The sequence below is a fragment of the Oncorhynchus nerka genome, linkage group LG11 (assembly GCF_034236695.1).
Source record: "Oncorhynchus nerka isolate Pitt River linkage group LG11, Oner_Uvic_2.0, whole genome shotgun sequence".
Classification (NCBI taxonomy): domain Eukaryota; kingdom Metazoa; phylum Chordata; class Actinopteri; order Salmoniformes; family Salmonidae; genus Oncorhynchus; species Oncorhynchus nerka.
In genome coordinates, this window is record NC_088406.1 from 44,273,654 (window position 1) to 44,301,452 (window position 27,799).

At 41.8% G+C, this 27,799-nt stretch overlaps 2 protein-coding genes and 1 long non-coding RNA gene across 5 annotated transcripts; 2 read left to right on the forward strand and 1 right to left on the reverse strand.

The window, feature by feature from the left end:
• The first annotated feature begins 598 nt into the window (after nucleotides 1-598).
• LOC115136949 (histone H3.3A) lies at nucleotides 599-3,798 on the forward strand. Of its 2 annotated transcripts, none has more exons than XM_029672878.2 (4): nucleotides 599-704; nucleotides 1,566-1,709; nucleotides 1,913-2,066; nucleotides 2,301-3,798. In XM_029672878.2, the coding sequence occupies exons 2-4, from the start codon at nucleotides 1,582-1,584 to the stop codon at nucleotides 2,427-2,429; spliced, it is 411 nt and encodes a 136-aa protein (XP_029528738.1). In that variant the 5' UTR covers nucleotides 599-704; nucleotides 1,566-1,581; the 3' UTR covers nucleotides 2,430-3,798. The 2 variants fall into 2 exon arrangements, with proteins under 2 accessions (XP_029528738.1, XP_029528739.1); XM_029672879.2 differs by having other exon boundaries at nucleotides 601-700.
• Nucleotides 3,799-5,127: 1,329 nt separating this feature from the next.
• On the reverse strand, nucleotides 5,128-17,790 carry LOC135573983 (uncharacterized). Its single transcript, XR_010465080.1, has 2 exons — nucleotides 17,280-17,790; nucleotides 5,128-7,992 (listed from the first exon to the last, which is right to left on the reverse strand). It is a non-coding gene; the product is annotated as an uncharacterized LOC135573983 (long non-coding RNA).
• A 4,339-nt stretch (nucleotides 17,791-22,129) lies between these two features.
• Nucleotides 22,130-27,398, forward strand: LOC115136950 (homeobox protein otx5-like). Of its 2 annotated transcripts, XM_029672880.2 has the most exons (4): nucleotides 22,130-22,412; nucleotides 22,513-22,995; nucleotides 24,105-24,256; nucleotides 24,422-27,398. In XM_029672880.2, exons 2-4 carry the CDS (start codon nucleotides 22,899-22,901, stop codon nucleotides 25,049-25,051), a joined length of 879 nt encoding a protein of 292 aa, XP_029528740.1. In that variant the 5' UTR covers nucleotides 22,130-22,412; nucleotides 22,513-22,898; the 3' UTR covers nucleotides 25,052-27,398. The 2 variants fall into 2 exon arrangements, with proteins under 2 accessions (XP_029528740.1, XP_064880645.1); XM_065024573.1 differs by having other exon boundaries at nucleotides 22,130-22,995.
• Nucleotides 27,399-27,799: the final 401 nt, after the last annotated feature.

The following is a 27,799-nucleotide window of genomic DNA, read 5'->3' on the forward strand; positions in this document are numbered from 1 at the left end:
CAAATGCTTAGCTAGACCGGGAAAATGGTCCAATTCACTTAACAAGAGAACATCCCTACTACCTCTTTTGTGAGTCTGCCTGATCAGAGGCAGCAGGAATGACCAGGGACGTTCTCTTGGTAAATGGGTGAATTGGATCATTTTCTTGTCATGCTAAACATTCAACATGTAATGAGTACTTTTGGGTGGCAGGGAAACTGTATGGTGTGAAAAGTACATTTTCTTTAGGAGTTGTCCAATGTAAATGGTAAAGTACAGAAACTAAAGTAGTACTTCACACCACTGATCGGAAACTAGACCTTTTTGTGACGACATTTTAAGGTTAACATTTGCCTAAGACTTGTGATTAAGGTTGTACACGGATATACAATTGCATCATTTTCTTGAGCATGGCAAATTGAAAAGCCAATACATTTCCACAATATCTGGATAAAAATATCGATATTAGGTAGGCTACGATGTTCGCTTATGAATCTCTGAGACCGATTCAGAGTACAAAATAAATATCCAAAGAACATGTGGCCGAAGTGCTACAAAACAAGAAATGTGTGTGTATACACTGTTGCATTATGGGAGAAATGATTGACATAGCAGCCATTTTCCCGCTGTACGTTTGTTCCCATTGTGGATACGAGGAAGAAAATACTGACACGGCCAGACAAGCTAAACATTTCTCACATCCTTTTTAACCTCTTTTGGTGTAGGTAAGTCAAACACTCGACTGCTTTTAATTTACGGTAACTTCACATTTGAAAAGTTTCAAATTGCTTCAATTCTGGTTATTTTGTTGGAAATCCATTTCATTTTCGTCGTAGAGAAAAATAACAAACCCGACTGTCGAAACGGCACAGAATTGCAGCCTTTTCTACAGCTAGTGCAGCCGGAGAAATTGTTTCAAATTATGCGCGGGTTCGCTTCGGTTGTACGCAGGCATTGGCGGTCGAACTCCGTTTCTATGCCTACATACGAGTTCTCTGTGATGTCTTCTTTAATGTGTATTAGTTGTTTAATGAGATTGTCAAACAGCTGTTTCTTGAAATATCAAAGTTTTAGTGCTACTCCCTTGCTTTTCTGCCTTGGGTCTTTATCCCGGTTGCGCATCAAGCAGCCGCCATCATCACAGCTGAGTGGGCGGGGCTACCAACAACGTCTGGGCGCTGTAGATCCCGCCTCTTCGTGACAGAACACACGCTGATTGGTCTTAGTCATATGTTTACACAATTAGATTGACTAACCAACCAATGCCGTTGTTTTCCCCGTTGATTGATTGATTGGCTCACTGTCGACTTTGATTGGGGAGATGGATTCATGTTGTAGCTTGTCCGCACTTTTTGTTCCAAATGTGTTCAATGACAATGAGTTGAACACCCAATTACTGTATAAAAATACTCTTGTTTCACAGTGCTTTTCAAGTTAGTTTAAGTTTTTAATCAGCTGAGAACGGATTAATAAAAATGCAATGACTTGATTATCAGGTCTAATTGCAACAACTAAAAGTTAACATTTTTAACCTATGGTCATTGTTATATCTCACATCTATGTATGTGGTTCTCCCCTTCATTCAGGTAATTTGTAGGAGCCATGGCCCGTACCAAGCAGACAGCCCGTAAATCTACTGGAGGCAAAGCCCCACGTAAGCAGCTGGCCACCAAAGCTGCCCGCAAGAGTGCCCCTTCTACCGGTGGGGTCAAGAAGCCCCATCGCTACAGGTGAAAGAGAGTGACAGAAAGGCTGATAAGGTCTTACCAGAGCTGCCCCCTGTCCCTGAGTCACAGTACTGGCTCTTATTATGACTCCATCACCACCTGATACAAGATAGGATTTAGGCCTAAAGAGTTTGATTCTGGATTTTTGTAATGAATCCATACAGTGATGTTAGTCATGGGATTCTTCTAACTGTGTTTCCCTCCAGGCCTGGTACGGTGGCCCTGCGTGAGATCCGTCGTTACCAGAAGTCCACTGAGCTGCTGATCCGCAAGCTGCCCTTCCAGCGCTTGGTGAGAGAAATCGCCCAGGACTTCAAGACTGACCTGCGTTTCCAGAGTGCAGCCATTGGAGCCCTGCAGGTCAGTGCTACATCATCACCATTGTAGTTGCTGTCATAAACCACATAACTCAAGTTTGAGGCAGGAGAAAAATAATTGCATTGTGTTGATTGTTTTATCACACACTGAAGAGGAATACTTGGATCATGTGCCTGAGTGTATCACAGAATAGCATTTTATAGGTTGCTATTGTCCACACATTTTTAAGTGTGTTGTCGTGAGCCATTTTTCATACCTGTTCTTTGTTGTCTGCAGGAGGCCAGCGAGGCTTACCTGGTTGGTCTGTTTGAGGACACCAACCTGTGCGCTATCCATGCCAAGCGTGTCACCATCATGCCCAAAGACATCCAGCTGGCCCGTCGTATCCGTGGGGAGCGCGCTTAAATGCCTCTTTAATTTACCTCTCCTCTTCTCTCTGTCTTCCCCCTCCCCTACCTGCCCTCTCCTCTTATGTTGGTAGTGATTAGAGAAACAATGATTATGATAAGAATAACGTGTATAGTGGTGTTTTCTTAGTACTCTCGGCAGCAGACTATTATAGGGTACTCTTTTGTGCATGTACCTGCTTGTTGCTGGTCAGATCTCCCACCACCACACCATCAAATCAGATGTTCCATTGTCATGATGCCGTGTGGAGAGATCAGATAAAACAGAAGACAGGGAATCTGAGACAGGTAGTGGTCACAGGAGGATGGGGTTAGGTTTTTGTCTGCAGTGGGGAGTACCCCATTCTCTGCAGGGTGCTACAACAACTGCCCTAGTCCCCTTCCTCCTTCCCAACTCTGCCAGTAAAATAAAGACTGAGCTGGTGTCTCATGGGAACGCATGAATGGGAGTACACACCCCCCCTCCCCCTTTGAGTGTGTAGATTCTGATCAGCACAGCTAATTGTATACAATTCAAAAACATCTCTGGAGCAATGGTTTATTCTTACAATATTGATCATCACTATCATGGTTATTTACATCATTGAGCAGATGCACTTATTCAGAGTGACTAACAGTAGTGCATACATTTCCATACTTTCTCCTGACTGGTCCCCTGTGGGAATTGAACCCACAACCCTGGTGTTGCAAGCACCATGCTCTATCAACTGAGCCACATGGGACCGGTTGTCAATTTTATTTTAATTCTTTTTTTGCTTATGCACATTTTTCATAGTGGAAATAATATTTGTGAATGAAATGGAGATGGGGGATTCTAATTACATTTTGTACAGAAAACAACATCGACGTAAGCTTATTTTGGCTGTCAAAGGGGATCCTTGATGGTTCATTCTCATTTCATTTCCCCTTTACCTGATTGACACTGTTTTCCCTTTGTCTTTGAATTCTCAAATTTGGTTTCAGTGATAAATAATTGGAGACAGCATTTTAAGGCTTTTTTAAACAAATAGTGAATCCAGTGATATTCTTTGTGATCGCTCCTGAGGGGCCTTGTTGTGAGGGTAATGGAGCTTGGTGGTCAATGCTCTCTTGCAAACCAAAAATAGTGTAATTGGTAAAGTGATCATTTATGTTAATGTTATGGGAGCTATAAATGGGATGGTCAGAGATATTTAGACCTCCCCCTTCACTTCGCTCCAGATTCTACATTTGTGTAATGTTTCTCAGGTTGATGTGTCACCCTTTTAACTTAAATCATTTTTATTTCTTAATTTGAATTTGAAATGTTAAGATGCTGAAATAAAACAATGTTTGTAATTTCCAGATTTCTCATATAAGGTGGTAAATGGATGTTACACACACACAGACCTGTCTTCTGTCAATTTTGTTTAGTCCATTGACTATCAATCAATTACTAACATAGATATTTGATGTTATCGCCAGAGCTGTGAAAAGCACAACTTTGACCATTATGAGTACGGTTTGTTTGCTATGACCATCACAATCTGGTGTTCTTCTGAATGCATTAGCAATCTCAGTCCAATGTTGTTTCAAATACTGGACAAAATAGGTTATCGTGTGTGATTATTTCAAAAAATTGAATCCTTGTGAAAAGGAGTTACACAGAAAGTGTCCAGTAGTGAATCAAGTTTTTTACCTCTTTATCTCCCGAATTTCGTTGTATCCAATTGGTAGTCTTGTCCCATGTTTTGAGGCAATGGAAAACGTTTTTTTTTTTACGTGGATTGTGCTCTTTATACTTTTTTTGAGATACAAAACGACCACTAGAGGGGAGTAAAGTACCACATTTGAACAACTAGACAAGTCATACTCTGAATGACGTGAAGTCCATGGATGGAGGGTATCTGTAGAGCCCTATACTAAACATTCTTTTAGGTATCTCTTCAACAATATTCAGACCGTTGGAGCTGTACTGTTTTATCTGACATATACAACTGAATCCTTACAGAAACAATCAACATCACTGTATCAGATATCTGTTCTCAGCTGTGGTAAGTTAGGCCTAGAGCACAGTGTCATTCTATGTGTCACTGTTTTTGTGTGAAGTCTTCAGATCAGAGAGAGAACATCCTTATAGAGAATGTCCAAAAAGTGCTCAGTTTATTTGTTCCGTCATCACATTGATAAATAAATGAACACTAGCATAAAAACTGGGCTCAGCCTCAGAGACCCTTTCTATCTCTTCAACATTCAAACTCATTTATATTGGTTTTGCTCTATCCCGTTTTATTGTAAAATATGTGAAAGTCTGCCCTAATGAACTGCTAGAAGTGTACTGATGTTAAAGTGGAAATACATGATTGAGGCTGTAAGCATGCAAGTGCCTCAGAATAGCACATCTCTCACGGGTGGACAGGACGAATCAACATAAAGATCGAATCTGTCTTCTTTACTTTTAGAATTGCCCACTGAACAAGTATGACTGAAGTTTTCCACCATGTTGCTTAACATGTTCAGGAAACTAGTAGAAATCTGTTTTATTATGGTAATCAAAATATGTTCTTAGGAATTGAGGGGGATGTAGCCTAATTAAATTAGTCTATGTCCCCTTAATTCAGGTTATGTCCCCTCAATTCCTTTGCACATACATATTTCTACTCAGGTGCTACTTTTAATATTTTAGGTGTAGTTTGCAGACTTGTTCATTTTAAGAAATCTGCTATTTTTGCCTGCAACATTAAACAGTAGCATCTGATTAGAAATGCCTAACAGGGTTGTTGTCCTGAAGTAAATGAGGGTGAATATCTATTGTGTACATCAATTTGTGGGTGAGTATGTCGGGCAGCAGGACAGAAAAGTCATGTTCTATATATTCTCCGGTTCAGGAATAGCTGTCCCTCATTCCTAGTTTCCACCCACACTGACCTTCTAATCTAGCCACCGGATCAGTGTCCTTGTCAATTACTGCCACACACCTGACAATCTGTATATACGCAGAGGCACACTCAAATATACACAGTACGCATAGCTACGATACAGATTAACACCAGCATAAACACACAACATTAGGCACACAGACAGGAGAGACCAATATAAAATCAGGCTAGGTACGATTATTAAAGGAAGAAATACTGTATAAATGTAGGTCGTCAACTGTAAATGGCAAAAGCACAATGTAGCCTGCAGACATTGGAACCAAAGTCAGATTGTATTTTTTGTCATTTCCTTTTATTGAATTACAACACTGGACCCTTGTTATAATTCTAAATAAAACCTCATTCTAAAGCAGTAACATTTGATCAATTCCTATTCATTTATCTCTGTCCACATATCATTTTTGTTCTCAATACACTCGTAGAAAAAAGGGTTCCGAAAGGGTTCTTTGGCTGCGTCCATAGGAGAACCCTTTTTGTTCCAGGTAGAACCCTTTCTGGTTCTAGGTAGAACTCTTTTGGGTACCATGTTCAACTCTCTGGGGAAATGGTTCTACCTGGAACCAAAAAGGGATCTTCAAAGTGTTCTCCTATGGGGACAGCAAAATAACTGTTTTAGGTTCTAGATGCACCTTTTTCTCTAAGGGTGTATATTAGCAGAACAAAATACTGGTGTTTCCTTAACTCTATAATGTGACTTTAGCTATAGTACCACTGAACTACACAGTACATCAGGGAAAGTTGTATAGATGTGCTGTTATTTGTTTTCACTATATACACTGAACAAAAATATAAATAATTTAAAGTCTTGGTCCCATGTTTCATGAGCTGAAATAAAAGATCCCAGAAACGTTCCAAATGCACAAAACGCTTATTTCTCAAAAATGTATTGTACAAATTTGTTTACATCCCTGTTAGTGAGCATTTTTCCTTTGCCAAGATAATTCAGGTGTGGCTGATTAAACCGCATTGTTGTTACACAGGTGCAGCTTGTGCTGGGGGACAATAAAAGGCCACTCTAAAAGGTGCAGTTTTATCACACAACACGTGCAATTGGCATGCTGACTGCAGGAATGTCCAACATAGCTGTTGCCAGATCATTTTATGTTAATTTCTCTACCATAAGCCATCGTTTTAGAGAATTTGTCAGTACGTCCAACCAGCCTCACAACCACAGACCACATGTAACCACTCCAGCCCAGGACCTCCACATCTGGCTTCTTCGGCAGGTAGCCTAGCAGTTAGAGCGTTGGGCTACTAACCGAAAGGTTGATGGATCAATTCCCAGAGCTGACAAGGTAAAAATATGTTGTTCTGCCCCTGAGCATGGCAGTTAACCCACTGTTCCCAGGGCGCTGAAGACTTGGATGTCAATTAAGGCAGCCCCCCGCACCTCTCTGATTCAGAGGGGTTGGGTTAAATGTGGAAGACACATTTCAGTTGAATGCATTCAATGCAGTTGTACAACTGACTAGGTACCCCCTTTCACCTGCAGGATTATCTGAGACCAGCCACCCGAACAGCTGATGATTTAATTAATAATTTCTGCACAAACTGTCAGAAACCATCTCAGGGAAGCTTATCTGCGTGCTCATCATCCTCACTAGGATCTTAACGTGACTGCAGTGCGGCATTGTAATAAACTTCAGTGGGGAAATGCTCACCTTCGATGGCAACTGACACGCTGGAGAAGTGTGCTCTTCACTAATTAATCCCGGTTTCAATTGTACCGGACAGATGGCAGACAGCTTGTATGGCGTTGTGTGTGGGCGAGCGGTTTGCTGATGTCAACATTTTGAACAGAGTGCCCCATGGTGGCGATGGGGTTATAGTATGGACAGGCATAAGCTATGGACAACGAACACAATTGCATTTTATTGATGGCAACCTGAATGCACAGAGATACCGTGACGAGATCCTGAGGCCCATTGTCGTGCCATTCATCCGCCGCCATCCCCTCATGTTTCAGCATGATAATGCACAGCCCCACGTCGCAAGGATCTGGAGACAATTCCTTTCTGCTGATAATATCCCAGTTTTTCCATGGCTTGTATACTCACCAGACATGTCACCCACTGAGAATGTTTGGGATGCTCTGGATTGACGTGTACGACAGCGTGTTCCACTGCCTATACGAAGGAGATGTGTCGCACTGCATGAGCCAAATGGTGGTCACACCATATACTGACTAGTTTTCTGATCCACGCCCATACTTTTTTTTTTAAAGGTATCTGTATTCCCGACTGGGTATCTGTATTTATTTAAATTGACTGATTTCATTATATGAACTGTAACTCGGTAAAAAATCGTTGAAATGGTTGAATGTTGCGTTTATATTTTTTTTCAGTACAGTATATGAAACGTAACCTGAGTATCGCTGGGTTTCAGCTTCATGTCGATAAATCCAAATGGTGTTATCCACTTAAATCTGATTCTTTATCTGTTTGCTTGTTTGCAGACAGTTCAATTAGGATCAACACTACTGAAAGAAGCTTTGACAATTCATTCTAAGTAACAGTTCCTTCTAAGTGAGACCATGAGAAACTCCTGCAGCCCTCCCATCCAGGCCCTCTCTCCGTATTCACTGGAGCACCTTGGTTCACTGCGAGGGCTTGTGGCTCTCTGGACTATTCAGGGGTGCAGAGTTGGTAGACACAGTGACAGGACCTACAGGGAGACACAAAAGAGACCGACATCAGCAACATGACGAAGTCTGACTATCAAATGCATCCTCAGAGCACAGAAGATCTATTGTTTACATAGTTCCTGCAGAATGAACAAGAAAACAAATGCTTATCATGCGATGTGACAAGGACGATAGAATATCTGTGTTGTGGGAGAATTTTTTTTTAAAATTATGTGCATCCTGGTCTCTTTAAACGCCTTCACTCCCTCTCTCTGTGCATCATACATTCTCCATCTTATAGCATCACTACTATGTTAAACACTACTGAAACTCACCCCAACTCTACCCAGCTGGCTCTTGTAACCCCCTGGCACAGAAGGTTGACCCTGCAGCTCGTGTCACCCAGTGCTGGGACCGGCCACCCGCCTGGAGCCAAGGCCAATGGGCCGCCCGGTGTTGGTGTGTGGTGGCTGTGGGCGGGCGGCTGTGTGTGTGTCTGTGTTGGGTCACGGTGTGGGGATTAACAATGTGTGAGTGATTGGGGGTGACAGCGGTCTCAGCATTAGGGGCCTCGCAGCCTTATTTCCCGGGCCTGTTTTAGACACGCTAAGCTGGGATTTGGACCGCAGCAGTGATGCTGCCCTCCCCGGTCTTCCTTCAACCCCCACCACCACCCGACATGTCCCCCCCCCCCCTTGTCTGACCTCTTCTCCCTTAATTTCTGTCTCATTCCTTCCTCTCAATATTCCTCTCTACTACTCATCTGCATCATTTAACCTGTGTATCTATATTTCACCTCACTCTTAATCTGGTCCTTCAGCTCCTGGTACAGCCACCTCTTTGTCACTGTTCAGACTTACACACGTTCTACTCAGCATGACATCTATCACTAGGCCCAGTGCTGACTGTGTCTGCTTCCAGCATGCACTTTAACCAGTGAACAGACTTGGCCCTGGAAGGCATCATTCGCTCGATCGTCTTTGGTGGTGCTGTTATCCTCATCAGGAAATGTTTTATCAGAGCCAGGCTGAATGGAACCCAGCCATAGTATAGAGTTGTTTTTTTACTGTTCACACCCCATTGCAAGCGCAGCAACACATGACCTTAGTTGGATAGCTATAAAGGACGCTGCGGAGTACACAGCACAATCTAGCAAACAGTAACGGGTTCATTGCTCATGCACTGAGGCCTAGTCTAGTGACGACAAAGACAACCTGTGACTCTATTACCGGGCTTAGGTCTACCATGGAGATTCAGTTAAGTGAGCTCAAGGTTTACAGTCCTGTTTGCCAACAGTTAGCAAGACATCCAATAACATGACTTGTTGCCAGATAATGGCTTCTGATGTCTGAGGGACTGAGACATAGAGAGTGTGTGTTCTATTGAATGGTGTACTGTAGCTAATGATGATCTGTTTGTCATTCAGATTTTTCTTCAAATGCCGAGGAATCAACTGAGTCCTAGATGCTCTATTTGCTCTTCAATATAAATGCATAGTATTATTGTCACTGACACCCCAAACTGACCTCGTCGTGGAAACCGGATTGGAAAATAAAATCATGAGTATCAATGACTTTGCATGTGATGAGGCGACAGTGTGTGACTGTCACAGTCTACAGATTCTGCTACGTGTGTGTGTGTTGGGGCATGGGAGTTTGTTTGACCGTGTGCTTGAGAGAGTGTGGTCTGAGATCCCCATTACAGCCAGTCTATTGTAACGCAGCAGATTGAGTCAGATCCTCACCCGCCAGAGTGTACTAATTAGAGACATTCCACAGGATTAAACAGCCAATTAACAATAAGAGGACCATTGTGAGAGTGTGTCCTTGTGCGTCACCGCAAAGAGGTTTGTGTGTGTCTGTCTGAGTGTGTGTCCGCGTGTGGGCAATGTCAGGTTTGGTGGGTTAACAAGGTGCTTTTGTGGTAAACTGAAAATGTGTGTTAAAGGTATGTAAATGTATACGCAAATGTGGCCCTATAATAATGTGATTTATTTGTGCTCTAAATGAGGGTAGATGTGTGTATTTACAATATACAGTGAGACAGCTATGCTGTGGAAGTTCCTGCACGTCTATAAGTGTGAGTGACAGCGTTTCACAAGGCGCATGCATGACTCCCTTGGTTCGTACATCATTTTTTAGTTGTGTTGTTTGTACATCATTGTATTTGAAATTTGTGTGACTCTCCTTGTCTATCAGCGAACCATTGTTCTGTGACTTGTCATGTTTTGTGTTTTTTTGTGAACCCTAGAAAGAGTAGCTGATGCTTTTGCTACCAATAAACAAGCAGTAATGTGTGTGCCAATGTTTATTGTGCTTGTTGTGCTTGTTGTGACAGTGTGTACTCTAGTACCTGTGTAGGTAAGGCAAGCATTGTAGTATGCAGTTGGAAAACAACACGAGTGTTGTGTCATTGAAGGATGACAGGTAGCCTAGCAGCTTAGAGTGTTGGGCCAGCAAAGGAAAGGTTGCTGGTTCGAATCCCTGAACTCATTAAGGGGGGAAAACTCTTGATGTTTCCTTGACCAAGGCACTTAACCCTAATTGCTCCTGTAAATCACTCTGCATTAGAGTGTCTACTACGATGCAGGAAAATAGTATTTTGTGACTATATGTTTTTAGATGTTTTGTATGTCAATGGTGTGGCGCTTTTCTCTTCTTTGTGTGCATCTGTATGTTTACGTACAGTGCCTTGGTAAAGTATTCAGACCCCTTGACTTTTTCCACATTTTGTTACGTTACAGCTTTATTCTAAAATGGATTAAATAAATACAAATCCTCAGCAATCAACACACAATACCCCATAATGACAAAGTGAAAACATGTTTTTAGACATTTTTGCAAATGTATTAAAAATACAAATAAAAACAGAAATACCTTATTTATATAAGTATTCAGACCCTGTGCTATGAGGCTCGAAATTGAGCTCAGGTGCATCCTTTTTCCATTGATCATCCTTGAGATGTTTCTACAACTTGATTGGTGTCCACCTGTCGTAAATTCAATTGATTGGACATGAGGTTGAAGGAATTGTCTGTAGAGCTCAGAGAAAAATAATTGGGTCGAGCCACAGATCTGGGGAAGGGTATCAAAAAAATGTCTGCAGCATTGAAGATCCTCAAGAATACAGTGATTCCATCATTCTTAAATGGAAGAAGTTTGGAACCACCAAGACTCTTCCAAGAGCTGGCCGCCCGGCCAAACTAAGCAATCGGGGAAGACGGGCCTTGGTCAGGGAGGAGAGTTCCTCTGTGGAGATAGGAGAACCTTCCAGAAGGACAACCATCTCTGCAACACTCCACCAATCAGGCCTTTATGGTAGAGTGGCCAGACGGAAGCCACTCCTCAGTAAAAGGCACATGACAGCCCACTTGGAGTTTGCGAAAAGGCACCTAATGACTCTCAGACCATGAGAAACAAGATTCTCTGGTCTGATGAAAGCAAGATTGAACTCTTTGGCCTGAATGCCAAGCGTCACGTCTGGAGGAGACCTGGCACCATTCCTATGGTGAAGCATGGTGGTGGCATCATCATGCTGTGGGGGTGTTTTTCAGCGGCAGGGACTGGGAGACTAGTCAGGATCGAGGAAAAGATGAACGGAGCAAAGTACAGAGAGATCCTTGATGAAAACCTACTCCAGAGTGCTCAGGACCTCTGACTGGGGCAAAGGTTTACCTTCCAACAGGACAACGACCCACAGCCAAGACAATGCAGGAGTGGCTTCGGTACAAGTCTCTGAATGTCCTTGAGTGGCCCAGCCAGAGCCTGGACTTGAACCTGATCGAACATCTCTGGAGAGACCTGAAAATATCCATGCAGCGACACTCCCCATCCAACCTGACAGGGCTTGAGAGGATCTGCAGAGAATAATGTGAGAATCTCCCCAAATACAGATGTGCCAAGCTTGTAGCATCATACCCAAGAAGACGAGGCTGTAATCGCTGCCAAAGGTGCTTCAACAAAGTACTGAGTAAAGAGTCTGAATTCTTATGTATATATATATATTTTGCTTTGTCATTATGGGGTATTGTGTGTAGATTGATGAGTGGAAAAATTATTGAATACATTTTAGAATAAAGCTGGAACGTAACAAAATGTGGAAAAGGTCAAGGGGTCTGAATACTTTCTGAAAGCACTGTATTAATGTGTGTACATGATGTGCATGTTTGCGTGCGTGCGTGCGTGCGTGTGTGTGTGTGTGTGTGTGTGTGCATGTGTCTGTGCGTGCACATGCATCCAAGTGTGTTTGTGTGCCAGGTGGTGTATGCGTCAGCATGGCACGTGTCAGAGTGTGGCTAGGGATTATAAGGGCTCAGGCCTGTTGCTCCACTTCCTTGATTACTACTGCTGTCTGCTGCCATATGGGCCGGGGAGGGTCCCCAAGCCACTGTACACCCCCCTTACCCCACTCAACACCCACACAGCACACCCACATACACACATACACTGCCAATGTGCCCCAGCACAAACAATAAAGCTGATAGGTGTATTTTCTACATCGTAGAATAATAGTGAAGCCATTAAAACTATGAAATAACACATACGGAGTCATGTAGTAATCAAAGAAGTGGTAAACAAATCTAAATATATTCTTCAAATAGCCACCTTTTGCCTTGATGACAGCTTTGCACACTCTAGGCATTCTCTCAACCAGCTTCATGAGGCAGTCACCTGGAATCCATTTTAAATTAACAGGTGTGCCTTCTTAAAAGTTCATTTTTGGAATTTCTTTCCTTCTTAATGCGTTTGAGCCAATCAGTTGTGTTGTGACAAGGTAGGGGGGTTATACAGAAGATAGCCCTATTTGGTAAAAGACCAAGTCCATATTATGGCAAGAACATCTCAAATTAGCAAAGAGAAATGACAGTCCATCATTACTTTAAGACATGAAAGTCTGTCAATACGGGAAAATTTCAAGAACTTTTAAAGTTTCTTCAAGTGCAGTTGCAAAAACCATCAAGCGCTATGATGGAACTGGCTCTCATGAGGACTGCCACAGGAATTGAAGACCCAGAGTTACCTCTGCTGCAGAGGATAAGTTCATTACAGTTACCAGCCTCAGAAAATTGCAGCCCAAATAAATGCTTCAATGAGTTCAACTGTTCAGAGGAGACTGTGTGAATCAGGCCTTCAGGGTGGAATTGCTGCAAAGAAACCACTACTAAAGGACACCAATAAGAAGGAGAGACTTGCTTGGGCCAAGAAACACAAGCGATGGACCTTATACCGGTGGAAATTTGTCCTTTGGTCTGGAGTCCAATTTGGAGATTTTTGGTTCCAACCTCTGTGTCTTTGTGAGATGTGGTGTGGGTGAACGGATGATCTCTGCATGTGTGTTTCCCACCGTAAAGTGTGGAGGAGGAGGTGTTATGCTGTGGGGGTGCTTTCTTGGTGACACTGTCTGTGATTTATTCAGATTTCAAGGCACACTTAATCAGCATGGCTACCACACCATTCTGCAGCGATATGCCAACCCATCTGGTTTTGGCTTAGTGGGACTATAATTTGTTTTTCAACAAGACAATGACCCAACACACCTCCAGGCTGTGTAAGGGCTATTTTACCAAGAAGGAGAGTGATGGAGTGCTGCATCAGATTACCTGGCCTCCACACTCCCCCGACCTCAACCATATTGAAATGGTGAAGGAAAAGCAGCCAACAAGTGCTCATCCATCATATGTGGGAACTCATTCAAGACTGTTGGAATAGCATTCCAGGTGAAGCTGGTTGAGAGAATGCCAAGAGTGTGCAAAGCTGCCATCAAGGCAAAGGTTGGCTATTTGAATAATCTCAAATATAAAATATATTTTGATTTGTTTAACACTTTTTTGGTTACTACATGATTCCATATGTGTTATTTCATAGTTTTGATGTCTTCACTATTATTCTACAATGTAGAAAATAGTACAAATAAACAAAAACCCTTGAAAGATTAGGTGTTCTAAAACTTTTGACCGGTAGTGCACATATATATTTTTTGCTTTATTTTAGTTAATATTTCTCTGTAATACTGCTAGCTAGCCACCTAGCAATTTTTATCAAGGTGGGTTTAGCTAGCCCAGATAGGTTCCCAATCTCCCAACCTCATAACAAGCTACCAAGAAGCCATTTCAGGCAATAAATACTCGCTAGCTTGTCTAACTAGCTTAGCTGGCAAAGTTGGTAGAACTTAGAAAAGCAAGCAATAACTAAATGTACTGAATATTTTACCCAGATTTTAGCATAGAAGCATAGTTCGTTTTTTATTTTTATTTTACCCCCTTTTTTCTCCCAAATTACATGGTATCCAATTGTTAGTAGTTACTATCTTGTCTCATCGCTACAACTCAACTCGTACGGGCTCGGGAGAGACGAAGGTTGAAAGCCATGCGCCCTCAGAAACACAACCCAACCGCCACAGGAGTCGCTAGTGCGCGATGAGACAAGGATATCCCTACTGGCCAAACCCTCCCTAACCCAGACGATGCTAGTCCAATTGTGCGTCACCCCATGGACCTCCCAGTCGCGGCCGGCTGCGACAGAGCCTGGGCTTGAACCCAGAGTCTCTGGTGGCACAGCGTCCACTGCGCCACCCGGGAGGCCCCCGATAGATAGTTTGTTTCTTTAAAAAAATTACCACGAGTCAGGAGGATACAGATAGCTAATTAAAAATCATGATTATGGCTCTAGATTGCAGGGAAAAAAGCTGTTTCAGGTGTTTGAAAAATGCAAAATTCTCCAATTTAAGGACCGGGGGCATGGCACCCCTCTGGACCACCCCCCAGCCATCTTCACACACGTTATGTCATGCTTCTCTTATATGATGCCTGTCTTACTGCAGATACAGTATGTTAACTCTAGCCCTGTCCACCACATAATGCCCTCTCTAAATAGATGTACAGTACAAATACAAATACATATTGTCCCCTACTCCAAGGAGGAATGAAATGGGAGACAGACTTGGTCAACTTTGCAGCTCATATTTCTTGAAATGGGGAAAAAAACTGGTGCAAATTATTAGAAATTCAGGGGGGATGTCACAAAGTAATTTGACAGATTATGCATATATGATAAAAGTATTGATACGAATAAGTACACCCATGCTATGTGACATAGCAGCATAGGTTGAAATGTAGTGGATTTTATCAAAAGATAATCGAAAAGCTCATTTGAAACAGGGACTATATGCCGGAGTGAAGGCCCGGTGTACGTTGAAGGAATAAGCAGCATATCAGTTGTTAACCTGTGTAATCCCCAGACAGGACAGCGTGGTCCAGGGCAAGACAGGGTGTCTACTCTAAACGCTGGCCATTAGCACAGTTAAACTGATGCCTGCCCTGCTGACACACCGAGTCCCAGACCCCACCTGCTGCCGTCTGCACAGGATTAGGAATCTCCCCGTACGCCGTCAGACGCAGTCAGCAGCACACGCCGTGAGTGTGTGTGTGTGTGTGTTTCACAGAGTAGTGTCATTGATTAAGACAGCACCCAGACTGTGAGTATTGTTGCACACACACTGAGATTCAATAGACATTGACTGAGCCACAAATCCTGGCTGAGGACTGTGTATTAACACTGCAACACTGTATGACATATTGCATTCAGTGTGTCTCCTTCAATGTCCAATATCTCTACAACACTAACTTTAATAAGCCAGGAATATGGATAATACAATCAACAACAAAACCCTTGCAAAAAAATATAAAGAGAACATAATCTAGCCATGAATGCATGCAAACATGAACACTTTGAAAGCATTATTTCATGACCTTTTTCCAGCATGTGTCGTACTGATACACAACATATCAGACATTCTCAGAGTGAGTTTTGCAGGACTGATTAGAAGCATAACCAAAGGCCAGATTCAGAATAGTAAATATATTGATGAGCAGCACCAGACCTGTACTGTATAATGAGAAGGCACAATATTTTCATAAAGAAGCAATAGTTTATCGAGATAGTAATTCAAAGGTGTCTGGGCTTAGGCTATTAATACTTTATATACCATACCCCATCCATCCTATAAGAAACCCTATACAAGGTGTACTACATTTGTAAATATTTAACCTGCCACATGCGCATATACTGTGGTAGGAACCCTATCCTAACAAATGTACCCAGACTGAATGGCCTGTGATTAGAAGGGGCAATCTGGGATCGGTACATCCATTTTTGTTTTGTTGTTTGAATCTCACATTGCTCCTTTAATTCAGGTTCATAATGGAAAGTGCTATGCTCCCATATCATAGGATCCATTAACTCTCATTTACATAAAACAAACATAAAACAATGTATGTAACATAAAGCAGGAACTACTAATGTAAATTTAAAGTGACGATAAATACTGAGTGTACAAAATATTAAGAACACCTGCTCTTTCCATGACACAGACTGACCAGGTGAATCCAGGTTAAAGCTATGATCCCTTGTTGATGTCACTTGTTAAATCCACTTCATGTAGATGTAGGGGAGAAAACAGGTTAAAGAAAGATTTTTTAATTAAGCCTAGAGACAATTGAGACATGGATCATGTATGTGCCATTCAGGTGAATGAGAAAGACAAAAGATTCAACACTGCTGGGTTTTTCACTCTCAACAGTTTCCATTGTGTATCTAGAATGGTCCACCACCCAAAGGACATCCAGACAACTTGACACAACTGAGGGAAGCATCAGAGTCAACATGGGCCAGCATCCCTGTGGAACGATTTCGACACCTTGTAAAGTCCATTCCCTGACAAACTGATGCTGTTCTGAGGGCAAAAAGGGTGCAACTCAATATTAGGAAGGCGTTCCTAATGTATCGTACAGTCAAGTGTATCTGTGCACAAAAACCCACTACTGTCACTGCCTGGCTTAGTTACACAGCGTAATCCCTACATCAGATAATTTAAGTCTTAACACAGCCTGACCTTGATATCATGACAACCACTGACATGGATGTTAACCCTTCACTATTAACCCTTTACAATTCAATGGAAATGCCAGTGCTTTCAAGATTTACACATAAGGACAATCACATACAAAAAAAACAATCACGCAAGACACATACAGAAACCTATTCGAATCCAAATGTAAAACATAGCACAGCAAAAGGGTTCAACCCACTCAAACCGACTTTGTTGGCCAAACACACACCTGTAAAAAGCCTTTAGCTATGCCCCATATAATGTCTCTGTGGACAGGTCCTACCCCACGCCCCTCCCACTATGCCCCTCCCTTCCTCTCTCTCTCTACTTCCTCTCGTTCTCTACACTCCTTCATCAGGAATCCCACCATTCTTTTTCCTTCCAACTATAGAAAAGGCCCCCAGTGGGGTCCAAACACCCTACCCTCCTCCTCGGGGGTTACCTGTTCATCCATCCATCCCTTCATCTATGTACGATGGTGGTCCTTCCAGGTCCATCTGTCAATCATATCTCCCAGTGCCGTAGAGACCTAGGTTCCTGGGTACAACACTTCCCCATTGTGTCGGCGTATGGGTCCCTGTATCTTATCAGTCATAATCTGTTCCAAACAGGTCCTTCATGTCCTCCCTTTGGACCAGCCGACTCGCTCCCTCCATCCTCTCCCTTCCTCTGCCAATCTGACTACAAGCCCCACTATCCTCCCTTTATCCCGAGGTAAGATACTTACTTTTCAGATAAAGCATATTATGATAAATCGGCTGAACTCTGTGCGTGTGTGAGCGTGTTGGTGTCCTACTGTGTGTATCGAACAAATTCCATGAAGTCAGGGCTCTAGCAGCTGCACAGTAACACTGGTGGGGTTTCAGGGGTTTTGGAGGAGGGGGTTGTTGTGTTTTGGTTTGTCTTTTTTGGCCCATGCTTGATGCAACCCATCACCAACGCTCTATATCGGTGACCTCTTAAACTGGTGATCAGTGGGTAATCTCCTCTTTTCTGTGCTTACACAATCTCCCTCTCTCTCTCTCTCTCTCTCTCTCTCTCTCTCTCTCTCTCTCTCTCTCTCTCTCTCACACACACACATACATACATACATACATTCCCTGAGAGCCATAGCACTGTCAGCCATGACCATAGGCCCTGTCCATCCAAGGTATCACACACTCCCATAAGTACACTCAAATTGTGTATGCAACCAACCAAGGTTACATTGTCTTAACATGGCCTTGATGTTAAATAGACATGAGTATCCCTCACTAATAAATCACATCCTTACATTCATGACAGTTTTTTCAGTGGGTCCCTGAATATCCACAGGCCTCTCTGCTTGTTTTACAACAGAAGATACCAAGAGGGGAGACTGGTTCCACAAACTAATGTTTGACCCCAGTAAATACATCAATACACATATAGGCTGATTACTACGTGTCTGGTGCATTACTACGTGTCTGGTGCATTACTACGTGTCTAGTGCATTACTACGTGTCTGGTGCATTACTACATGCCTGGTGCATTACTACGTGTCTGGTGCATTATTACGTGTCTGGTGCATTACTACGGGTCTGGTGCATTACTACGTGTCTGGTGCATTATTATGTGTCTGGTGCATTACTACGGGTCTGGTGCATTACTACGGGTCTGGTGCATTACTACGTGTCTGGTGCATTACTACATGTCTGGTGCATTACTACGTGTCTGGTGCATTACTACGGGTCTGGTGCATTACTACGTGTCTGGTGCATTACTACGTGTCTGGTGCATTACTACGGGTCTGGTGCATTACTACGTGTCTGGTGCATTACTACGGGTCTGGTGCATTACTACGTGTCTGGTGCATTACTATGTGTCTGGTGCATTACTACGGGTCTGGTGCATTACTACGTGTCTGGTGCATTACTACGGGTCTGGTGCATTACTACGTGTCTGGTGCATTACTACGGGTCTGGTGCATTACTACGTGTCTGGTGCATTACTACGTGTCTGGTGCATTACTACGGGTCTGGTGCATTACTACGTGTCTGGTGCATTACTACGTGTCTGGTGCATTACTACATGTCTGGTGCAAATCATTTTTTTTGTTGCACATTTAGACATTGTTTACTGTAATGTGTTTTGGAAAGTAACGTGTTTGCATTTTACCCCTTGTCTTTGTAATCAGACAGCAAACAGAGTGCATGTTTTGGACAAATTGTACAGTGAAAGAGCGTGCATCTTTGGTAATGAAATTGGACAAGAGCAATCATGCAACATATGGCTGCAGTCTTCTGACAAAGCTGGAGAGAAGTCGGGGTCAAATGGGGAATAAAATAGTTTGGAGACGATGAACATTAAATCAAAATACTGCAGTTGTTATGTATGCCTCTGAGACCAATTGCGTGCCCATTTAAAAAATATGATGTTTCTAAGTGGTGTGTGTGTGTGTGTGTGTGTGTGTGTGTGTGTGTGTGTGTGTGTGTGTGTGTGTGTGTGTGTGTGTGTGTGTGTGTGTGTGTGTGTGTGTGTGTGTGTGTAGATTAGATATGGTAAGCCTCTTATGTGGTGGTTGTGTCCTGAATTTGTATCTGCCCTGGGTCCTAGTGCATCCATAGTAATAGTAATTGCACTTCCCAGTACAAACACCTATTTAAACATCCATCCACAACTATTATTATGGTTGTTATTAACAGCACAAAAGAACAACAGCAATAATAAGTTATTGAACAGCAATACTTTCAGAAATTAAATTGTTAACGGTTTACAATTTTCTGGAAGACTAGAAATATAATAATGATAGGCTACTACCAAATGTCTCAAAATGCAGTGGTTCGTCATGCACAATTTGTAGGCTATATTTGTTTGGTATTTAGAATGTCCTCCGTTTTAAACACAATTTTAGTACAAAAAAGAATGAAGAAATAGGCTAGTGTAGGTCAAACACAAACACCATTAACGAGAGTGTGTCTTTCCGTTTTATCGAATAAATTCGATAAATCAATTGGGTAAATTTAGCATTTTATGCAACAAAACCATAAACCAAAAAAAAAAAAATCTGAAAAAAGGAAGCTTAGCGTTCTGTGTATATGAATATGTTGTTAAAGTTTGCCATTTTCAATGTTGGGCATGGAAATATACCTAAACAAAAGTAATCATTTATGGATATCATTTGGTTGTCTTTGGATAGGCTAATGTTTGATCATGTTTAAAGAATATATAATCGGGAAATGCGTGGGAAAAAATAACATCATTTATGTGAAATTCTATATTTTAAAAGGTTTTGTAAGTGTTACTTGTTTCTCCCAACGCATAAAAGCATATAGGCCTACTAAAACTGTACTGAAGGAATGGCAAGAGAGCGAGAACTAGACAGGCAAACGAACCTGTGCATGTCTAAGTGCGCGTGCAGGCCTACTCTGACACGCGCTCTTGGTTTTGCTTCTCAGAAAGTACTCACACGTAGTTTTGAAGTCTTGAACCATCGACTGTTGCGCTTCTTGTCATATTTACAAATAATAGGCTATTTCGATCGCCAGCTTTCGAGCTTATCTATTTAAAAATGAAAAGACCAAAACCATACCTGATAGCCTAGTTGAGCAGGTGATGTGGCCTCTTGAAACAAATATTCCAAAATTGGACGGTTAAAACAACACACATACTCACGCTGTGCGCACCGGCAGATGTCGCAGGTAAAGACGTTTATTTGAGATGTAAAACGTTCAACATGCGGGTATAGTCTCTCTCTCTTTATATCTCCGCCGTGGCTGTACAGATTCAGATAAACCCCTTATACAGTTTCGACAGTACATGGGTCTGTGTGGATTTTAAACTATAAGAAATCCGATTCAATTAACAAGAGCAGAGAATCGGCTTTGGACACTGTGAAATTGTCTGGCCACAGGGATAGGATGAGGCACAGGCCAACAATCACAGGATGGACAACAACTCGTCGCATTTAAAGAAATGCACCAGCAAAACTTTCGACAGGCCATTTGGATCTCCTAGGTAGATTTCTGCAACGAGTAAAAACACTGGACATAGTAACCTACAGCAACGCAATGTTCTCAGTCCCAACTAAACAACACGTGGCATTGCGCTTTATTATCATGCTTTAGCCAATCTTAATGCTGCCCAAAACATTGTTTTACACCATAACAGACGATACTATCTATCAAACCATATATGTATAATTAAAAGCGCAGAGGGGCAGGGGCGAACGAGTTCAATTGAAATAGACTTCTGCAAAGTTTGTCTGTAATAACTCATCCACTTATTTGGAATGAAATGCCCCAAGAGACTATAAAAAATAGCTTTAACGCACAATCATGACCATACAGTTGTTACCATGTTACTATTTTGATAGACAATAATAAGATGCACTGTTATCCCTGTTAATTATAATATTATAACAAATAACATCATACCATTATTATTATTATTATTATTATCATCATAATTCTAACTAGTATTATTGTTATTATTATTACTACAGAAAGATGAATATAAAAGAGGGAGTATGTTGGGGATCAGTAGGGGTTTTAGTAGAGAACAACGCGGCCTTTGTGTAGTTTTAATCCTGCTTGTACACCCACCCCACCCCCATTCCCTTCTATCCCTTGACCTTCCTCACTCAGACCACATCGCCCAATTATTTCTGTATTTTAAAAGCGGTGTAAAATGTATTAAATCTGCTCTCTCCAAACAAGACAAGAGATTCGATACAGATGTACTCTTTGATGGCTATCAAGCTTTCCCTGACAGTGCAGCACTGCTGTTCAACTCCTAAAGGTCCTCTTCGTCTCCAGGAAAATGACTTGAACAGAGTTGCTAGCTTGTCCTTTTGTCTTTAACAATTCAAAACGGACTCTCATAACACACAAAACGTATTGGCTACTCAGAAATGATGAGTTGCACATCTATTTAACTGTACAATTTAACTGTCATGAATGAGTGTAACATTCTATTTGTTTTGGTTAAGTGGATTGGTAAGCTATTCAGTTACTGTACGTTTTTATTAAAAATTGTTATACCAATGTTTCCTCTTTTAAGGAGATTCGAAAAATAACGGCGTAAATCAGTTTGTCTCGCCAGTGTTCAATATGATTTGTGTCCACCTGTTGTTCTTGAGCCTACACATAGGCTGAGCCTACACATAGGCTGAGCCTACACATATCAAACTGTTGTTTTATATCACTGGATGAATGTGCATGGTGTGCGGAGAAAAGAAAGACAATCAAATCCAACAAAGTGCAAAGCCTGTGTGTGTCAGGACAGGGAGAGAGAGAGAGAGAGAGAGAGATAGAGACAAGAGAGAGGGAGGGGTCAGAGTCTACTCCGCGCAAGAACTTCACTCTAATTAGCCAACTTCTTTCTTGGTTCGCTCAGTTCCGCGTTCTCACCCAAGCTTATCGCCACTCACCGGAGGCACGACTTGATCCTCTTTGCTTCAACAGACTTCAACAGGCTCGAGCTCAGTCGAGGGAACGCTAGATCTGACAAGGGAAGAATAAGGAAGCATACATTCACTTCTTGACGCCGATGAGCACTTCGAAAGCGCACGTGGATTGAAAGGTTTATCACACTTAAAACTGTGATCATACCATTGGTTAGTGTGTTTAATTATTGCTTTCAGGTTACTTTGTAAGTGAAATTGAAAAAATACACCGGCACCACAATACCAATTGAATAGCTGTGCCTTGAAACAGTTTGATCAATAGGTGTGAAGGCAGCAGACAAGGAGTACCGGCGCCCTGCACCTGCACTCTACCGGCGCCCTGCACCTTCACTCTACCGGCGGGCACAGGTGCTACTGTAGTCTCAAAAGTTGGCAACATACTGCGACAGGGTCAGCAACAAAATAGGAAAACAAAACAAAAATCCGATTGAAAGATATAAAGAAAAACAAGTGTCTGAGAGAAAGAGAGAGGGAGGGACATAGAGAGAGAGAGAGTGAGAGAGAGAGAGAGAGAGAGAGAGAGAAAGGAGAGAGAGAGAGAGAGAGACACCCCCTGGAGAATAGCAGAAGACCCGGCCCCCGGCCTGAGTGTAAGAGAGAGAGAGGGTGAGGGAGCGTTTTAAAGCCGGCACAGGCATGATGTCCTACATTAAGCAGCCTCATTACGCCGTGAACGGGTTAACTCTGTCTGGCCCGGGCATGGATCTACTACACTCTGCCGTCGGATACCCAAGTAAGTCATATTTTCAACTTTTTCATGTTTTAGAAATGTTTGTCTCAACAATTGCACTTTATATGATGGAAAAACGGGCAGAATCCAGCCGGAATTCCAAGCGGTACTGCTAACCTATCCATGCGCAACGAGTGCGTAAAAGGATCGGTGCACAACGAACCCCCATTATGTTGTTTTCGTTCTTATTGTTAGACGTATGACAGCGAATTTTGCATAATATATCTCCATATTTTATTCTTAGCTGATGCCAAATTTCGACGGTCATCGTTGTTTCAAATGGAAATGCCTTTTGCGCACATACAAAAAACTCCATGTTTGTTTATCTTTTTAAAGACATGGGGAACGTCCATAGTAACTTGTTTGAAGGGCCTAGGAGTAAAATGATAGCTTTAAAATGAGATGACCTATTTACTTGATGTGTAAGTGGTAGGCCTAACAACTATTTGTATGAAAATGTGTGTTTTTTTGTTCAATGATTGATCCAGGGCCATGCGTTATGATCACCAGTCTAATTCACTAAGACCTAACTTCCTGTGAAAAGATACATGTTTTATCAAGATACATTTCGTTCCCTTTATCAAATGTATTTTATTTAGTATTTGTTTATGTTTTATAAAGCCACAATGTATATCTGAATCAATGGATAATGTTAAATATTTTAATTAATGTTCATAAAACACTCGAACATTAAATAGCACATTTTTTTTTACATAAAAGGGAACGATACATTTTTGACCAATTTTAAAACAACTAGATTTTGAACTGTATTGTTGTTTATCTAATGATGTAACAAACGAAACGACTTCTGGCTGAATTATCCACGATATTACATGTGAAGGCCAGAGCCATATATTTATTTACTAGTATAATTATATTACACGAATATACACGAATTAAATTCTAAATGAGACTTATTTAATTGAGACTATTATTTACCTTGGCAATTTGACCAAACACCAAACAAGTGATTTACAGTTCATTTGTTCCTTTCTCTTTTTCTCGTGTTCCATTTGAAAGCAATCGCCAAGGGGGAAAAGGTTCACAAAAACAAATATATGATGAAACGAAATATAGGAAAAATAATATTTGTGTGTGTGTGTGTATTTTAGACATCCCCAGAAAGCAGCGTCGGGAAAGGACCACGTTTACGCGCGCGCAGTTGGACATCCTGGAGGCACTGTTTTCCAAGACGCGCTACCCCGACATCTTCATGAGAGAAGAAGTGGCCCTTAAGATCAACCTACCAGAGTCTCGTGTACAGGTAATAAACATGCTATATACTCTCATGCATAAATGCCCACTAGAATTGTTTAAATGATCTTGCAAAAATGAAAGTGGTTCAATTGTCAATTTACAAAACGTCAGTGATTGTTTGGCCAGAATGGGAGCTGAGTTTTCTGAGAACTCACCACGTGCTCCTCCACAGGTATGGTTCAAGAACCGTCGTGCTAAATGCCGCCAGCAGGCACAGCAGAGCACGGGCCAGTCTAAACCTCGTCCACCTAAGAAGAAGGCCTCTCCAGCCCGGGAGGCCAACTCTGAGGCCAGTGCCAACACCAACGGGTCCTACAGTCCAGCACCCCTTCCCCTTGGCACCGCCATCACCCCCAGCTCCAGCAGTGCCAACGCGACTGTGTCCATTTGGAGCCCTGCCTCCATCTCCCCGCTGCCAGACCCCCTGTCAGCCTCCACCACGCCCTGCATGCAGCGCTCCTCTGCCTACCCCATGACCTACACCCAGGCCCCGGCCTACACCCAGAGCTACGCAGGCTCATCCTCTTACTTCACTGGCCTGGACTGCAGCTCCTACCTGTCGCCCATGCACTCACAGCTCTCTGCCACAGGGGGTGCCCTCAGCCCCATCACCTCTATGGGTGGGCACCTAAGCCAGTCCCCCTCTCTGTCCTCACAGGGCTACACAGCCGCCTCGCTGGGCTTCGGGGCCGTCGACTGCCTGGACTACAAGGACCAAGCTGCCTCCTGGAAACTCAACTTCAACGCAGCTGACTGCCTGGACTACAAAGACCAGAACTCCTGGAAGTTCCAGGTCTTGTAGGGGGGAGGAGGTAAGGAAGGGACCAGCCAGGAGAAGCTCCCATTCCATTCAGTGTTAAAGACTTGGACACATAGATGGTCAACTAATCATTTCAGTCCATGAACTCATTGACTGAGTAATATGTCATTATTTCTTGTGTTATGGACAGCAATGTGGAAGCATTGATGTTGGAATTTGTGATTGTTGGGAAGGTGACAAGAAATCACTGATCACATCAAATCTATTATATCCAATCAATCCAATCAATCTATTATATCCAATCAATATTGTCAAATCTATTATATCCAATCAATATTGTCAAATCTATTATATCCAATCAATATTGTCAAATCTATTATATCCAATCAATACAGCATTATCAATGTGAGAATGCACAATCAACACAGCATTATCAATGTGAGAATGCACAATCAATGGTACATTAAAGTAATAAAAATAGTCATATAGAATTGATGACAAACAAATCAACATGTAAAAAGACACTTGAGATACTAAAATTGAAAACCGATTTTATTAAAAAGGACTACATACCACACTATTGAAAGCAATACCTGTAGAATGAAATTTAAAACATTTATAATTTGATGAAACTGCATAATTGACAAAGGTCCATTCTTGTATTCCATAATCAGGGTTTTGTGGACGAAATGAACAGAGATTGCAACTTGAAGGATGAATGGGGTATAAATTTGATGGAGAGAATGAACAATTGATTTAAAAAGAGTAGAAAATAGAAAAAAGAAGATTCAAATATTGGTTGCAATGGATCCCATCGTTCAGGTAGCTGATAGTCAACCCCAAGTTGATTTCTGAACTAGATCTGTCACTCCTTTAGTGGTCTTGTTGTGCTTAATGGTAACTGAAAACTAGAAAGGAAAAGTGGAATTCAATCCCCAAGATGGGTGGGCTGGCCTTGACTTTTGACCAAATTTGATCCAGTGGTTATTTTTGTCATTACTTCAGAACAATTGAAAGTTGTGTACATTGTAATGAAGAAAATGACTCTGCCTTGAATTTGATATTGAACAAACAGAGGGAGTTCCAGCCATAGGTGAAGACTGACTCCAATGGGGACAATGTTGTTTTCTTTTTCCCTCTGTCATTTGTTTTATGGTTTATTTTTGTTATGAAGCTGCTTTTCATATTTGGTGAACAGAGATCCTGGAGCCAAACAGACACACAGGCAGACACACAGACAGACACACAGACAGACACACAGACAGACGTGCATGTGTTTCTCAATAAGCAAGAGGGGATGGGTAAAGCAAGGATAACCTTTGGTACTGTCAAGTAGAGACCATAGGCTATTGTTGTATCCTTTTCCCCCAGTAGCTTTGAAGGGAGGGGACCCTCGGCAGACAGTGTGTTAGAGTGAAGGGGGGTAAAGGGGGTAAGAAAGAGGGCCAGGGTTTAGGGCTATAGGGTTAGTAACAGACCTCTTGTCTTTAAGCACCCATCATGGAATGAATCACATCTGGGCACAAGGCATTCTGGGATCTGCAAGGATGACCAATGTGTAGCCTTTGCGTTTCTATCCAACTCTGTGTTTGTTGGGGGAGGGTGGACGACTATGATGATTACGTCACTTAAATACAACATTTTCCCTTAATGACTTAACAAACCCTGTTGCCGAATATACTGTTACAATGAGATATTTGCAGGAGAGAAGACAGTAGAAAGGGAAGGGTCTGGCCATGACTGCGCTACCCTTGCACAGAAAGCACGGAGCTTCTCTCAGTTGTTACCTGTAAAGGAGCGAGGGGTACCATTTTGTGTTGATGTATCGTTTCATCTTTTTTTTGTATTAGACTATAACATATTATGTTTCTTTAAATTTGTGCGTCCTTTGAAGTACAATTGTGGTAATTTGTTTGACGTTAATATTATCATTATTAATATAATTATTATTAATTCCACAGCTCTTATGAATATTGCTATTATTCTGTTTATTTTGTTCTTTTTGTAAATATTAAACTTTACTTGAAAATGCAATCATGTCTGGGACCAACAATGTGTTACACAGACACACCACGCAACTTCACTCCTAATTTCTACAAGACTAGCAATATATATATTTTTAATTTCAGTTTTCTGGTCTCGTCTTTTCTGACCAACGTTTTTCAAACTCAGGGCTTTATCCAATACAATTAGTGGTGATAGGATATAATACTGTGTATAGTTCTTGATTGTATACTTTCAATATTTGCATTCTAATATATGCTTTTCTTTGTGTCTTGATACGAATGACTCACCCTCTTTAGTATATCAGACATATCTCTTGTGTGTTTCCCCAACTCTACATGGGACAGATATTTAGTTTTAAGACATTAAACAACTGAAGAAAGTCTGTGGGGTCTTTGTGTTTTATGGTCATATTCCAATACATTGAGCTTCACAACAGGCTAAAAGATGGATGGATACAGTATTACTACTAGGGGTAGCATAACTTCATTGTCTAAAAGAAAAATAGCTTTCGGCTAAGAAAATAACATTTAATCAAAGACTCCAGTGGAATCAAAGATTATCCCTACACACTGATTGCATCCAGTTCACATGCTGAAAAAAGGAATTCACTCTGTTGACACACAAATAAAATATGCAACGTTCCTCTTTTAAAACGGGTACATAAATGCTCACATAGTAACCACGTGTATAAAAATGCGCCCAAACAAAGTAAGAACACAATCCTATTAGTGTGCAATGAACAGCAGCATGCCAACCACATTGTACTGTCACGATCATTATAAG